At 37.7% G+C, this 17431-nt stretch overlaps 1 protein-coding gene and 1 pseudogene across 5 annotated transcripts in view; one reads left to right on the top strand and one right to left on the bottom strand.

Annotated features, from left to right (window-relative positions):
- PTPN13 (protein tyrosine phosphatase, non-receptor type 13) overlaps positions 1-17431 on the top strand; it is a 223063-nt gene that overhangs the window by 122844 nt on the left and 82788 nt on the right. For all 5 annotated transcript variants that reach the window (XM_025385716.1, XM_025385719.1, XM_025385718.1 and 2 more), the window contains exons 11-15: positions 11706-11780; positions 11903-12077; positions 13604-13757; positions 14035-14173; positions 14891-15043. In XM_025385716.1, the coding sequence (XP_025241501.1) occupies positions 11706-11780; positions 11903-12077; positions 13604-13757; positions 14035-14173; positions 14891-15043 (696 nt within the window). The remainder of the gene's footprint in view (positions 1-11705; positions 11781-11902; positions 12078-13603; positions 13758-14034; positions 14174-14890; positions 15044-17431) is intronic.
- LOC112624758 lies at positions 1318-4096 on the bottom strand (annotated as a pseudogene).

Genomic DNA, 17431 nt, shown 5'->3' with positions numbered 1-17431 from the left:
CTGTGTTTCCCATGGCAGACCAGTTTATTCTTCTTTTATATATATACTTTAAGTTCTAGGGGACATGTGCACAATGTGCAGGTTTGTTACATAGGTGTACATGTGTCATGTTGGTTTGCTGCAGCTATCAACTCGTCATTTTACATTAGGTGTTTCTCCTAATGCTATCCCTTCCCCAGCTCCCCACCCCCTGAAAGGCCCTGGTGTGTGAGGTTCTCCGCCCTGTATCCAAGTGTTCTTATTGTTCAGTTCCCACCCATGAGTGAGAACATGTGGTGTTTGGTTTTCTGTTCTTGTGATACTTTCCTGAGAATGATGGTTTCCAGCTTCATCCATGTCCCTGCAAAGGACATTAACTCATCCTTTTTTATAGCTGCATAGTATTCCATAGTGTATATGTGCCACATTTTCTTTATCCAGTTGGACATTTGGGTTGGTTCCAAGTCTTTGCTATCGTGAATAGTGCTGCAATAAACATACGTATGCATGTGTCTTTATAGTAGCATGATTTATAATCCTTTGGGTATAGACCCAGGATTGGGATTGCTGGGTCAAATGGTATTTCTAGTTCTAGATTCCTGAGTAATCGCCACAGTCTTCCACAAAGGTTGAACTACTTTACACTCCCACCAACAGTGTAAAAGTGTTTCTATTTCTCCACATCCTCTCCAGCATCTGTTGTTCCCTGACTTTTTAATGATCACCATTCTAACTGGCATGAGATGGTATCTCATTGTGTTTTTGATTTGCATTTCTCTGATAACCAGTGATGATGAGCATTTTTTCGTGTGTCTGTTGGCTGCATAAATGTCTTCTTTTTTTTTCACATTTAACCTAATTTTATTGATGCTTGCCTTGGGATGGGGAATAGATCATTCAGTAAAAACACACAGTAAAAACAAAATATCTTGTCATGTACAACTTTTAAACTACAATAATGATGCACACAAGTCTAACATTCTTTTTTTTAAAAAAAACAAACACAATTAAGACTTCTAGGAGCATTTTATAATAAAGTAATTCCTAATTAATTTTTCTTTGTAGATAGATCAAGCACCTCCAAAATACAAATTCCTATACACAGTGAGTATGTTACTTGAAATGAACACTTAAGTAAATTAAGTACGTGGACAGCCTTAGGATAAGCTGACATTATAGATTCAGCTAGGTAGGCAACAAACCATAGTGACAAATGGAAAAAGTGTATTTGCAAATAAGTTTTTAAAACTAAGCCAATTTTTATAATTAAATACAGAAAATATACTGATTTGCTAAAATAAATAAGATGTGATGTATTAACACTTTACTATGAAGAATGCATACCAGAACATTTATAAACAATGAATGAGTTTTATTAAGAATAGTTTACTACAATAAACACTGGCTAAATAGAAGTGCATTTTGTGAAGCACTAAGAGTGGTATATGTTTTGCCACATACTCTTGTTACCTTGAGGTAGATAACACATGTGTACCTAATTCGGCATTCATTTTCACTTGTTGCCGGTATCATGTGTTTTAAGAAATGTGTACAGTATGAACAACTTGAAAATACTCATGAATGCAAAATGTCTTAGAAAAAATAGCTACTTTCATGCAATTATGTACAGTCTCACTGTATAAATTTCAAGGCAAGGTTTGTTTCCTGTAAAACGGATCATTGTTCTATGAGAGAATGTTCTTTACTTAGTGCATTTCTTTTCTCCTCCTGCGTTACGTTATTTTGCTCTAATCTGTATTTTTGTGTGCAAATGACATGCCAGTTAAAATGAAAACTGTCTCACATGTAGAAAAAGAAAGTTTGGATTTTAAAAACCAATAACTCATAAAATCCTTACTAAATGACACCATCTGATTCAAGTAAAAAATGACTTAAACACTAGTAATAAAAGAAGACAAAACACATTTCCTGAAGAATACAAAGACAAATGTCTGCTGAGTGTTTTAGTTCAGATGTATCAGAATGCTGCTGTATGTTTTACGAGGAATTTGAGGGGAAGATTTCATAGCAGAAGGTATGTGGACTGTATTGACTTAAGTGGTGACCCAACTGGACTGTGAAACTGTGGGATGTCTGTGGACTCGAGCTGCTTGTTAAAGAGGAACTCCCCACTGTTGTTCAGAAATCCTTCCTCATGTCCTTTCTCCCCAAGCCTCCCATCTTCTACTGGCTCAGTTTCTAGCATTTCAGTATCTTCTTTCCTGCTAGAGAACTTGTCCAAGTAACTAGTGTGTTTTCCTTCTCAAGTTGTTCATCCTTCCTTACCTCACACAACTGATTGATGAGATAACAGTCCTCCCCACCACTCACAAACTGGCTGTCCCAAGAAGAGTGGTACAAGGCTTCTAATTGAGCCAGATTTGCCATTCCTTTTTCCTGTTTTTCTCAGCTTACTGACTTTGATATCAAACTTTTCTATTCTAGTTGGGACACTGAGCTCTTCAAGTCATTTAATTTATCAATAACATCAGCAGGCTCATCTTGGGAACTAAGTTGAATAGTTCCTGCAATAAAGGAATCAAATTCAAATCCCTGATTCTTTTCCCTTTCTTTTCCAGCCATTTGCTGTGATGCTTCCTCTAGTGCTATCTGGGCTTTAACCAATGCATTCCTTTCACATTTTGATTTGCCTTTCTTATCAGATTTTTCTTTGCTTTGTGCTTTCCAACTGGAAAGATCTATAATAAGCTTGGGTTCATAGTAATGGTTAACTTCACTCTCTCTCCAAACTAAGTTATCTAAATATGATGATGAGCTCGTTTTGTAGTTACAAGTATGGCTACACTCCAGATAACAATATTTGTTTTCATGATGATCTGAGTATTGCCAACAAGCCTCAGTAGAGTAATTGGTATCAAAAGCAGGATCCTCCAGATACTTTTCCCGATCTCCCTCCAAATATTTTCAGGGATCAACTTCTACTTCTTCTTCATCAGTGACATCGGGAAGAGCTCTTGGATCAAGCTGAACTTCATCAATATCAAAGTTGTTATGTATAGGCCAATCATGCTCTGAAAACTGACAATCATGGTACCTTTCCCAGTTATAAATGTGACTGTGAGTTTCATCCAGAAGCAAAATATCATCAACTTCATCTTCAATATGAAAAGGATGGCTTGAAGTTGGCTCATCCATTGGAAAAGAATATATGCTCATGTAAGGATGGGAGAGCGCTTCTTCTGCTGTTAACCGATCCATGGGGCTAAATATCAAAATTTGTTCCAGGAAATCCAGTGCTTCTCGACTGATTCCTGGAAGCAGCTGAGTTAAAGGTTTGTGTGACTCAGTCATGTCATTTCTAATGTAAACTGGAATTATGCTGAGAAGCTCCTGATGATCTTCCTCATGTACAACAGGAATAGATTTTAAAATCAGCTGCATCTGTTCAAGTTCATGTGCACCTGCAAAAAGGTTTTACCAGTCAGCATTTCAGCAAAGAATGCAGCCTGCAGCCCACATGTCAATGGCTTTAGTGTAATTATTAGGAGAAAGTAAAAGACGTGGAGATCTGTACCAATTAGTAACCAATCCTTCAGAAAGATGACCCTTTTGGGAATAATGAGGATCCATGATCCATGCAAGACCAAAGTCACCTATCTTCAGCACCAAGTCTTCAGTATTGATGAAAAGATTAGCTGGTTTGAGATCTCTGTGCAGTACATTTGCAGAGTGAATATACTTGAGCCCCTGTAGCAGCTGATACATGAACAGCCTGGCATGCTCTTCCAGTACAGGGCCCTGCTCCAGCACATTAGCCAAGTCTCCATGTACTCCTGAGCAATGTAAACACTGTTCAGTTCCATAAGAGAGCCCATATCATCTGTTTATTGGCTTCTACTGGGACCAAGAATTTCAAACACTTTCACAGTGTTACTATGGTCAAGTCTTCTAATAATTTTGATTTCACGTAGAGCATGTTTGATACTCTAGGGATCAGTAAGGGCAGTTTTCTTGATGGCTACTCTTCTGTCACAGGCATTGTCTACAGCAGAAGAAACTAAGCCATTGCCTTCACAACCAATGGTTTTAAGTCCATATACCTAGAACCCAGATCAAAACCATGAATGTTCATGAGACTTTCAAATTTCTCTGTCATTTTGAAACCCTTACTATTGCCTTTTCCCTTCGAATTGAACTTGTGTAAACAAGGAAGAAAACTGGCATCAAAAGGAAAGATCTTTCAAAAAGTGAGAAGAAAAATAATTATGCTTCCGCAGCAAGATGGTTTCTTGATGTTCATTGCATATGCCAGACAGGCCTGTTGAGTTCCCCTTAGATTTAAAGCTCAAAAAGCTCTACTCATATTGAGAATTAAAAAGATTGCAGTACTCATAGCTCAAGAAAGCGGCAGAAACTCTGCAGACATTTAAAGAAAACAAGAAACTCAAACGGAATGAAATGACATACTGTACACTCAAATTACCATGCTAAACAATTTAACATTTAACAAAAATGTAAATAAATATGCACACAACAGGCTTCTATGAACATTCTCCTCACAGTGAAGATACATTCAGTGTTGGATTGGTCCTGAGCAGCATCATTCTAAGGTGCTGATAAGCACTATTTCTGTTTTGCTGCTTTTCTTCCTTTGTTGCTATATATTTATTTCAACAGGAAGCTGTGGCAGCTGTTGGTTAACAGAAGATGTCTTTTGTTCGTGATCAGGTGGCTCCAGCTCACCACAATCACAATCAAAGCTCCCATCCATCTTACTCTGATACAACGAGACTTCTCTGACTCATCGAGAGAGTGTGGGGCTTGCAGAGAGCCCCCAGTGTCGGCTCAGGTCTCCGGCTGTGCTGGCGGCAGAGGTGTCTCCGAGGCTCTCGCTTTGCCACAGTCACCGCCATGTAACCCCGACCCGCAAGAGAGGGCGAAGACAAATGTCTTCTTTTGAGAAGTGTCTCTTTATATCCTTTGCCCACTTTTGATGGGGTTGTTTGTTTTCTTGTAAATTTGTTGAAGTTCTCTGTAGATTCTGGATATTAGCCTTTTGTCAGATGGGTAGATTGCAAAAATTTTCTCCCATTCAGTAGATTGCCTGTTTACTCTGATGCTAGTTTCTTTTGCTGTGCAGAAGCTCTTTAGTTTAATTAGATCCCATTTGTCAATTTTGGCTTTTGTTGCTATTGCTTTTGGTGTTTTAGTCATGAAGTCCTTACCCATCCCTATGTCCTGAATGGTATTGCCTAGGTTTTCTTCTGGGATTTTTATGGCTTTAGGTCTAACATTTAACTCTTTAATCTATCTTGAATTAATTTTTGTATAAGGTGTAAGGAAGGGATCCAGTTTCAACTTTCTACATATGGCTAGCCAGTTTTCCCAGCACCATTTATTAAATAGGGAATCCTTTCCCCATTTCTTGTTTTTGTCAGGTTTGTCAAAGATCAGATGGTTGTAGATGTGTGGTATTATTTCTGAGACCTCTCTTCTGTTCCATTGGTCTATATATCTGTTTTGGTACCAGTACCATGCTGTTTTGGTTACTGTAGCCTTGTAGTATAGTTTGAAGTCAGGTAGCATGATGCCTCCAGCTTTGTTCTTTTTGCTTAGGATTGTCTTCACTACGTGGGCTCTTTTTTGGTTCCATATGAACTTTAAAGTAGTTTTTTCCAATTCTGTGAAGAAAGTCATTGGCAGCCTGATGGGGATGGCATTGAATCTACAAATTGCCTTGGGCAGTATGGCCATTTTCACGATATTGATTCTTCCTATTCATGAGCATGGAATGTTCTTCCATTTGTTTGTGTCCTCTTTTATGTCATTGAGGAGTGGTTTGTTGTTCTGCTTGAAGAGGTCCTTCACATCCCTTGTAAAGGTATTTTATTCTCTTTGTAGCTATTGTGAATGGGAGTTCACTCATGATTTGGCTCTTTGTTTGTCTGTTATTGGTGTATAGGAATGTTTGTGATTTTTGCACATTGATTTTGTATCCTGAGACTTTGCTGAAGTTGTTTATCAGCTTCAGGAGATTTTGGGCTGAGACAGTGGGTTTTCTAAATATACAATTATATCATCTGCAAACAGGGACTATTTGACTTCCTCTTTTCCTAGTTGAATACCCTTTATTTCCTTCTCTTGCCTGATTGCCCTGGCCAGAACTTCCAACACTATGTTGAATAGGAGTGGAGAGAGAGGGCATCCCTGTCTTGTGCCAGTTTTCAAAGGGAATGCTTCCAGTTTTTGCTCATTTAGTGTGATACTGGCTGTGGGTTTGTCATAAATAGCATTTATTATTTTGAAGTAGGTTCCATCAATACCTAGTTTATAGAGAGTTTTTAGAATGAAGGGCTGATTTATTGTGTTGAAGGCCTTTTCTGCATCTATTGAGATAATTATGTGGTTTTTGTCATTGATTCTGTTTATGTGATGGATTACATTTATTGATTTGCATATGTTGAACCAGCCTTGTATCCCAGGGATGAAGCCAACTTGATCATCATGGTGGATAAGCTTTTTGATGTGCTGCTGGATTCGGTTTGCTAGTATTTTACTGAGGATTTTTGCATCGATGTTCATCAGGGATATTGGTCTAAAATTCTCTTTTTTTGTTGTGTCTCTGCAAGGCTTTGGTATCAGCATGATGTTGGCCTCATAAAATGAGCTAGGGAGGATTACCTCTTTTTCTGTTGATTGGAATAGTTTCAGAAGGAATGGTACCAGCTCCTTCTTGTACCTCTGGTAGAATTTGGCTGTAAATCCATCTGGTCCTGAACTTTTTTTGGTTGGTAGGCTGTTAATTATTGCCTCGATTTCAGAGCCTGTTATTAGTCTATACAGGGATTCAAGTTCTTCCTGGCTTAGTCTTGGGAGAGTGTATGTGTGCAGGAATTTATCCATTTCTTCTAGGTTTTCTAGCTTATTTGCATCAAAGTGTTTATAGTATTCTCTGATGGTAGTTTGTATTTCTGTGGGGTCAGTGGTGATATCCCTTTATCATTTTTTATTGCATCTATTTGATTCTTCTCTCTTTTCTCTTTATTAGTCTTGCTAGCGGTATATTTTGTTGATCTTTTCAAACAACTAGCTTCTAGATTCATTGAGTTTTTTGAAGGGTTTTTTGTGTCTCTGTCTCCTTCAGTTCTCCTCTGATCTTAGTTATTTCTTGCCTTCTGCTAGCTTTTGAATGTGTTTCCTCTTGCTTCTGTAGTTCTTTTAGTGATGTTAGGGTGTCGGTTTTAGATCTTTTCTGCTTTTTCTTGTGGGCATTTAGTGCTATAAATTTCCCTCTACACACTGCTTTAAATGTGTCCCAGAGATTCTGTTACATTGTGTCTTTGTTCTCATTGGTTTCAAAGAACATCTTTATTTCTGCCTTCATTTCGTTATGTACGCAGTAGTCATTCAGGAGCAGGTTGTTCAGTTTCCATGCAGTTGTGTGGTTTTGGGTGAGTTTCTTAATCCTGAGTTCTAATTTGATCACACTGTGGTCTGAGAGACAGTTTGTTGTGATTTCTGTTCTTTTACATTTGCTGAAGAGTGCTTTACTTCCAATTGTGTGGTCAATTTTAGAATAAGTGTGATGTGGTGCTGAGAAGAATGTATATTCTGTTGATTTGGGGTCGAGAGTTCTGTAGATGTCTATTAGGTCCACTTGTTGCAGAGCTGAGTTTAAGTCCTGGATATCCTTGTAAACCTTCTGTCTCGTTGATCTAATATTGACAGTGGGGTATTAAAGTCTCCCATTATTGTTGTGTGGGTGTCTAAGTCTCTTTGTAGGTCTCTAAAGACTTGCTTTATGAATCTGGGTGCTCCTGTCTTGGGTGCATATATATTTAGGATATTTAGCTCTTCTTGTTGAATTGATCCCTTTACCATTATGTAATGGCCTTCTTTGTCTCTTTTGATCTTTGTTGGTTTAAAGTCTGTTTTATCAGAGACTAGAATTGCAACCCCCACTTTTTTTTTTTTTTTTTTTTTTTTTTTTTTTTGGTTTCCATTTGCTTGGTAGATCTTCCTCCATCCCTTTATTTTGAGCCTATGTGTATCTCTGCATGTGAGATGGGTCTCCTGAATACAGCACACCGATGGGTCTTAACTCTTTATCCAATTTGCCAGTCTGTGTCTTTTAATTGGACCATTTAGTCCATTTACATTTAAGGTTAATATTGTTATGTGTGAACTTGATCCTGTCATTATGATATTAGCTGGTTATTTTGCTCACTAGTTGATGCAGTTTCTTCCTAGCGTTGATGGACTTTACATTTTGACATGTTTTTGCAATGGCTGTTACCTGTTGTTCCTTTCCATGTTTAGTGCTTCCTTCAGGAGCTCTTGTAAGGCAGGCCTGGTGGTGACAAAAATCTCTCAGCATTTGCTTGTCTGTAAAGGAATTTATTTCTCCTTAACTTATGAAGCTTCGTTTGGCTGGATATGAAATTCTGGGTTGAAAATTCTTTTCTTTAAGAATATTGAATATTGGCCACCACTCTCTTCTGGCTTGTCGGGTTTCTGCAGAGAGATCTGCTGTTAGTCTGTTGGGCTTCCCTTTGTGGGTAACCTGACCTTTCTCTCTGTCTGCCCTTAACATTTTTTCCTTCATTTCAACCTTGGTGAATGTGACAATTATGTGTCTTGGGATTGTTCTTCTCAAGGAGTATCTTTGTGGTGTTCTCTGTATTTCCTGAATTTGAATGTTGGCCTGCCTTACTAGGTTGGGGAAGTTCTCCTGAATAGTATCCTAAAGAGTGTTTTCCAGCTTGCTTCCATTCTCCCCGTCACTTTCCGGTACACAGTCATATGTAGATTTGATCTTTTCACATAGTCCTATATTTCCTGGAGGCTTTGTTCGTTTCTTTTTACTCTTTTTTTCTGTAAACTTGCCTTCTCGCTTTATTTCATTAATTTGATCTTCAATCAGTGATACCCTTTCTTCCACTTGATCAAATCAGCTATTGAAGCTTGTGCATGTGTCACAAAGTTCTTGTGCCATGGTTTTCAGCTCCATCAGGTCTTTTAAGGTCTTCTCTACACTGTTTATTCTAGTTAGCCATTCATCTAACCATTTTGCAAGGTTTTTAGCTCCCTTGCAATGGGTTTGAACATGCTCCTTTAGCTCAAAGTTTGTTATTACCAAGCTTCTGAAACCTACTTCTGTCAACTTGTCAAAGTCATTCTCCATCCAGCTTTGTTCTGTTGCTGGTGAGGAGCTGCGATCCTTTGGAGGAGAAGAGGCACTCTGGTTTTTAGAATTTTCAGCTTTTCTGCTCTGGTTTCTCCCCATCTTTGTGGTTTTATCTACCTTTGGTCTTTGATGTTGGTGACCTACAGATGGGGTTTGTTGTAGATGTCCTTTTTTGTTGATATTGATGCTATTCCTTTCTGTTTGCTAGTTTTTCTTCTAATAGTCAGATCCCTCAGCTGCAGGTCTTTTGGAGTTTGCTGGAGGTCCACTCCAGACCCTGTTTGCCTGGGTATCACCAGTGGATGCTGCAGAACAGCAAATATTGCTGCCTGATCCTTCCTCTGGAAGTTTTGTCCCAGAGGGGCACCCAACTGTATGAGGTGTCTGTCAGCCCCTACTGGGAGGTGTCTCCCAGTTAGGCTATGGCTGGGGGGGGGGTCAAGGACCCATTCTCAGAGCTCAAATGCCATGCTGAGAGAACCACTGCTCTCTTCAGAGCAGTCAGACAGGAATGTTTAAGTCTGCAGAATTTTCTGCTGCCTTTTGTTCAGCTATGCCCTGCCCACAGAGGTGGAGTCTATAGAGGCAGCAGGCCTTGCTGAGCTGCAGTGGGCTCTACCCAGTTCGAGCTTCCCGGCCGTTTTGTTTACCTACCCAAGTCTCAGCAATGGCGGACATCCCTTCCCTCACCAGGCTGCAGCCTTGCAAGTTGATCTCAGACTGCTGCGCCAGCAGTGAGCAAGGCTCCATGGTTGTGGGACCTGTCGAGCCAGGAACGGGAGAAAATCTCCTGGTCTGCTGGTTGCTAAGACTGTGGGCAAAGTGCAGTATTTGGGTGGGAGTGTTCTGTTGTTCCAGGTGCAGTTTGTCTCAGCTTCCCTTGGTTAGGAAAAGGAAATCCCCCTACCACTTGGGCTTCCTGGGTGAGGCAACACCCCACTCCCCACTGGCTTCAGCTTGCCCCCCAAGGGCTGCACCCACTGTCCAACCAATCCCTATGAGATGTACCAGGTGCCTCAGTTGGAAATGCAGAAATCACCCATCTTCTGTGTCGATCACTCTGGGAGCTGCAGACTGGAGCTCTTCCTATTCAGCCGTCTTCCACTTTCATTCTTTCTACTCTATTTCTATTCTTGCTTAAAATGTGTCCTATTGGTTCATTGAATATTAATAAGCCCCTTATGTTAAACTTTTACTTTTACATAAATGTTATCTGTCACATGTTACACAGTCAATTAAATTGAATAGAATTCCTACAGCAAACAATCAATGCGCTGTACAACCAAATGCAAAGAAGAAACCAACAAAAATGAAACTCTGGTAACATCCATTAGTTCAAGCACACACCTACACATACACGCAAACCACCTGCCTCTGGCCTTAAGATTAGCCCTGGTTTCATTCTACCTTTTGCCCATTAAGATATAATCTTTAAGTCTTTTCTCAAACCTTCTCCCACCCAGAGTCTAACTTGTTTTAAGCTGTCTCCTAAACTAGTTCTCCCCTTTGGCCAAAACCCCAGAATATACAAGAGGAGAAAAGGGAAATCATAGATTGAGAAGCAGTAAGTACAGAGTTTGCACTCCACTTTCCCCATCTCATGGGTCCTTTATTTCCTGAGATATTTTCTTGCTGGTGACATTAACAGGGGTCAGAGACTACGTGACTGATACTATCCCTAGTTGCCACTATTTAAAACAAAAAGTACAGTGTCATAGGGTTCCAAGATATTGATTACAGGTAAATATATATAGACACAAAGTAGACGTCTTTTAACTATTACCAGTTTTTTTTTGTTTTTGTCTGTTTGCTTTTAATTTTTTTAGAGGCAGGGTCTTACTTTGTTGGCGAGGCTGGAGTGTGGTGGTATGATTATACCTCACAGCAGCCTGGAACTCCTGGGCTCAAGTTATCCTCTGGCCTCAGCCTCCTAAGTAGCTGAACTACAGGCATGCACGACAGTGCCCAGCTACTTTTTTATTTTTTGTAGAAACAGGTTCTAACTGTGTTGCCCAGGTTGGTCTCAAACTCCTGGCCTCAAGTGATCCTCCTGCCTCAGCCTCCCAAAGCACTGGGATTAGTTGTGAGCCACCACACCTACCCTACGATCTATTTTAGGCTGAATGTCACTTTCTAAGACAATGAGATTCTGTTCAATCACTTCATACATTAGCAATATTAAACCAAATCCTTATATGAGCTTAATAACTCTTTATTACTTCTTGAATACTATTTTTTTTTTTTGAGTCTGAGTCTATCTGGATGCCAAATAGTGAAAACGCTGTAAAACAGTATAAAAGTCAGGCATTATTTTTGACATCGGCATCAATAGTAGAAAACAAAGATGGGGAAAAACTTGTTTAAAGTTAATGTAAAGCATACTCCATTTATTTCTGTTCTTGGTAAATTCCGGTATACGTCTTCATGAAAGCTTCAACATTTTTTTTAGATCACCTAGTTCTAATGTGGTGATTTTATAGTTTCATAAGTAATTTATTATTGTTACATTATTTTTCCTTTCAAGGAAAAAACTAGAATAAATAGTAAAAACTATTGATTCTGCTTATGTGATTTGCAGAATTTCTTTGGCCCTGAGTTTGTGAAAATGACAATTGAACCATTTATATCTTTGGATTTGCCACGGTCTATTCTTGTAAGTAATAAAACCAATTTGTGTCACACTTAGAAAATAATTTCAGTAATTTAATGCTAAAAAACAGTTAAAATTTTAATAATGCTTATTTTCATGAATGCCATTTATTTTTTCAATTGTAGACTAAGAAAGGGAAGAATGAGGATAACCGAAGGAAAGTAAACATAATGCTTCTGAACGGGCAGAGACTGGAACTGACCTGTGATACCAAAACTATATGTAAAGATGTGTTTGATATGGTTGTGGCGCATATTGGCTTAGTAGAGCATCATTTGTTTGCTTTAGCTACCCTCAAAGGTACCAAGACATTTTGTATTCAGAGTACAGTATAGAAACTTAGCAACAAGCTGACTTCCTATGTTTGTTACCATGCCTGACCTCATTTTGACAATTAGTAACTAAATGAACTAGTCAGTAGAAGTGAGTTATGAACTCCCTTTCTTCTCTCAGATACTTTCATTGTTTTAATAGCTGTGTTTGTTAGGCACCTTCTGTATCTGACTGGGAAGTTTTTTTTAATTTTTTGCTATGGTTATATAAAAATAGGTTTTAATTATATTTCAGGGACCATTTTCTATGTTAATGGCCTACATGTATACTCTAGAAATTAGTATCCTAATATGAGTCTGAATATATAGCAAGACCCTATTTCTGAATTTCCACATCAATTTATTTAGCCTACTATCCTAAAATCATAGTGACTTTTTAAAATGTCAATTATAATTAGTTATTTAACATATCTTTTAAATATTGTATCCACTTAACTCCATGATGTTCACAACCACGGTGGTCTAAGACACAGGTTCAGTAGAAGCCTCTCCTACTTACTAGTTAGAGTTGCCAGAGCAGTAAGAAACTTTTTGGAATTCGTCTCCTTTTTAAATAAATCATTATATTTGTAAGTTACTCTTTAATATTTCAGATTCCTCTTTACCTCAGAATTTAACTTGGAAAGCTTAGACAGCAAAGTACCATAAATGACAACTGACAGGTTAAAGGATCCTAAAACTCTATAAGCTCATAATATCTTCTGTATCCTAAAAGAAATATTTCCCTCAATATAGATTATTGAATTATTGTGCCTTAAAAATGAATAATTTATGCTGTAGACTCATCCAATAAATAGTCAATTAGTACCTACTGATGTTCTATCACTATTAATTTTACTTTTAGACTAATCAGTCAGTATTGTCTACATGAAGCTGATTCAGTTCATCCAAATTTCTGTTTATACTATACCTAATTTCTTATAGATTCTGCTCAAATCAAATTGTATTGAGTAATTCTTTTATTTGGAGAGAGTAAATAATAGTTAACTAATGACATTAAAAAATAAAATGATGAATGTCATTCCTCCCAGGTTTCAGCTGGTAGCTCAATAATAATAAGTACTAGCTAATATTTATTAAATGTTTACCATATACTGTGTGCTTTAACAAGGGTTTTTATTCATTATGTCATTTGATCCTTATAACAATGCTGTAAAGCGAGGATTACCACTATCCTGATCTTAAAGACAAGAGAACTGATGTCTAGAGAGGTAAAATAATATATCCAGTATCATACAGATAGTAAATGTTGTAGCCAGGTGTTGAATCTAGGACTGTATGTCTTTAGAGCCGCCATTCTTGAAAGAGTGGGCCATATTGGCTCCCATCTAAATGGAGTGTCTCAGAGCTCCCTGCCTGCCACATTTTTAACAGTCTTGTATTTATATTCTCATATGATACTCTTTTATGCAAGTCTGACCAAAAAGTGAAGAAATCAGAAGAAAACACTAAAGTAGTTTTTATTTTATCTGAATATTTTTCATTCTGTTTTAGATAATGAATATTTCTTTGTTGATCCTGACTTAAAATTAACCAAAGTGGCCCCAGAGGGATGGAAAGAAGAACCAAAGAAAAAGACCAAAGCCACTGTTAATTTTACTTTGTTTTTCAGAATTAAATTTTTTGTGGATGATGTTAGTCTAATACAGTGAGTACACAAGGGTTTCTCTTTTGCTCCTTTTGGACACTGGTCTTTTGGCCCTTTGCTTACTGATACTGAATTACTTGATTCCAATCAATGATAATGTCTGCTTTATCATAAAAGTAATATTTCCTTCAACACAGTTTCTTTAATCCTTATGCCTTAAAAGCTTAATAATAAGCTTAATAATAAACTCATGGAAACTAACCTTACATGCCTATAATAAAAATCACCGTAGTATTCAAAATCAAAGACCAAGATGTCTGTGTATTTGTTTTTTTAGACATACTCTGACATGTCATCAGTATTACCTTCAGCTTCGAAAAGATATTTTGGAGGAAAGGATGCACTGTGATGATGAGACTTCCTTATTGCTGGCATCCTTGGCTCTCCAGGCTGAGTATGGAGATTATCAACCAGAGGTAGGATTTATGTTTTTTTCCAGGCCCATTTTTGTTTGGTGTTCTTACCTTTAACATAGTTAATAACTAAACATAATTCACGTGTTTGATGTTTAGATCTGAAGATTTAGAGGCTTCTTTGGTACCTCAAAATGACCAAGCACTCCATGTATATCAATTATATAAAATCATGAAGTGTGGGATTTTTTTTTCCTGTTTAAAGTTATCCTGTTTTGGAGTTTAGGAATATCTACCACTTACTCCTTCTCCCAAGTTCTAACCTACAGAGACTAGACACAGGAGTTATTAGTTAAATATAAATTAAAAGGATCTTCTGCCTTCCACATAATGGGCTGGCAGCCTGGCAGAGCTTACTGTATGGAGAACTCACAGTATACTTAAAGCCTGATGTTTCTAAATAAAAGTGATCTAAGAGGAGGCAAGGGGCTAGAAGCTGTGCCACTGGAGCAGTATCCTTCACAACGTTCATCCTAAACTATAGTGATATGAGGCCCTTGAATGTCACACTCGTCAAGCTTGCTAATCAGTTCAGTCATTTTATCTCAGTGAATAAAAAAAGAAAGACTGACGCATTTCTTCTAAAACTCATTCCTCAGAGAGAGATGTAGAAATAGAAGTACTTCATCTCTTAGCCAAAGCAAGAACTTCTTTAAGATAGAGGAGGATTTATTCCAATAAAGGGCAAGCAATTGCTTATGAAAACATTCTTTTTTCTAGGTTCATGGTGTGTCTTACTTTAGAATGGAGCACTATTTGCCCGCCAGAGTGATGGAGAAACTAGATTTATCCTTTATCAAAGAAGAGTTACCCAAATTGCATAATACCTATGTAGGAGCTTCTGAAAAAGAGACAGAGTTAGAATTTTTAAAGGTAAGCATGCAAGATTACAAATGATAAGCTTTATATCTTTTTCAAGTAGGCAAGAAGTGTTAGAGGACACATATCTAAGAGTTCAAGTGCCAAAAACTGATACTGTGCATAATCTCATCTCATTTATTGCTGACTAAAATCATGATATTTTAATTCCCATTTTGTAAAAAAGGGAAATGAGGCTCAAAGAGGAAATGTAATGTTCCCAGAGACATGGGGCAAATATGATTTGAACCCATCTCTATCTGGCTGTTAATCCTATGCTTTTATCTTATTCCATACTCAAAATCAAAATACATTATACAGAAGAAGCAAATGAATTTGGTGAATGGCTTGATAAGAGAGGCAAGTTCTTACTGATTCTAGAATTATTTGTTTTGCTTTTTCTCAAAAGGCTTAAAATTCAGTTACATCCTTTAAAAATGGTCTTCCCACTAAATGCCAATTAATGTAGATGGGGGTAGAGAGTCAGAAAAAAAATGACTTATTAGGTTACAGTTCTATTAGACCTATAACCAGCTTCTATATGACCTCAGATAAATAGTGCATTTATGATCAAGAAAAATAGTACCATGTAAACTTCCAATGCAAATAGCAAATATAAGATAGTGTTCTATTGAAAAGACAAATTTTCAGAACATTCTTCTGTTTTAGCTTCCTAGGATGTAACAGTATGCCTTCCATTTGCTGCTACATATAGAAAGAAACCAAGTTTCCCAGCCCTGTGAAAATTTATGACAGGATTTTATTCACAGAGTTACATTACCTTTCATCTAGTGTTCATGGAAAGAAAGAAAGGCAAGATGGTTTGTTCTGTTTGAGTCTAAATTTAAAGATATTAAATTATGGACCTACACTTTTCTTAGTTATTACATTTTTATACTTGTAGAAAGTAAGAAGTTACATTATAATTTTATTAATAAAGGTAGAAGGCAGATTGGCGCAGTGAAAAGAATTTGCATGAGGATTTGCAGGCAGACAGTCTTGCATTTGAATTCTTATTTCAACTAGCTGAGTGACCTTGGACAATGTATTTAACTTCTCTAAGTTTCAGTTTTCTCCCTGTAATTAGCATGCCTAATGAATATTAGGTTGCCCTATTCCTTCTAATAATATATTCTTTTTTTTTTTTTTTTTTTTTTTTTTTTTTTGATACGGAGTCTTCATAAATCCGGGAGGCGGAGCTTGCAGTGAGCCGAGATCGCGCCACTGCACTCCAGCCTGGGTTTATGCCATTCTCCTGCCTCAGCCTCCGAGTAGCTGGGACTACAGGCGCCCGCCACCACGCCCGGCTAGTTTTTTGTATTTTTAGTAGAGACGGGGTTTCACCATGTTAGCCAGGATGGTCTCGATCTCCTGACCTCGTGATCCACCCGCCTCGGCCTCCCAAAGTGCTGGGATTACAGGGTTGAGCCACCGCGCCCGGCCTAATAATATATTCTGTTACTTCATTTCCCTTTAACTTCAGCATCTTTCTTCTAACTTAAGAAGTTTTATCTTGTTAACACAACCTTCTAAGGCTTCACTTTTGCTATATATTATGTTGCTTTTGAAATCTCTTTTCTAAATCTGCTTTACTGAAGTATAATTTATATACAATAAAATTTACCATTTTTATGTGTTCGGTGAGTTTTTAAAATATATATGCCATTGAGCTTGGGCATAGTTATGCATGTCTATAATCCCAGCTGGTTGAGAGGCTGATGTAGGATCACTTGAGCCTGGGAGTTTGAGGCTGCAGTATGCTTTGATCTTGTCACTGGGTTCCAGTCTAAGCAACAGAATGAGACCCCATCTCAAAATAAAATAAAACAGTAAAGTAAAATAAAATATAAAAATATATATACAGTTCAGCACCACAATCTTGAGAACAAGGGTTAGCAAACTGTGGCCTGCCTGTTCTATAAATAGTTTTATTGGAACTAGTCCATACTCATTTTTTTATATATCATCTGTATCTGCATTCATACTACAACCACAAAGTCCAGTCATTACAATAAAGATCATATGATCCACAAAGCCTGAAATATTTACTATCTGACCCTTTACAGAAAAAGCTTACCAACTCCTGATATAGCACATTTCGAATACATAAAGTTCTCTCATGTCTCTTTATAGTCAGTCCCCTCCCCCTACCTCTAACCCTTAGCAACTACTGATCTACTATTACCGTAGTATTTTTTTTTTCTAGAATGTCATGTAAAAAATAATATACAGTCTTTCATGTCTGGCTTCTTTCACTTAGAATAATACTTCTTTTTGTTTCTGTTTTTGAGACGGAGTCTCACTCTGTCGCCAGGCAGGAGTGCAATGGCATGATCTCAGCTCACTGCAACCTCCGTCTCCCGGGTTCAAACATTCTCCTGCCTCAGCCTCTTGAGTAGCTGG

Source organism: Theropithecus gelada, chromosome 5 (genome assembly GCF_003255815.1).
Source record: "Theropithecus gelada isolate Dixy chromosome 5, Tgel_1.0, whole genome shotgun sequence".
In the NCBI taxonomy this organism is placed as follows: domain Eukaryota; kingdom Metazoa; phylum Chordata; class Mammalia; order Primates; family Cercopithecidae; genus Theropithecus; species Theropithecus gelada.
The sequence above is the reverse complement of the archived record's forward strand: the minus strand, read 5'-3'. Positions and strand labels throughout refer to the sequence as shown.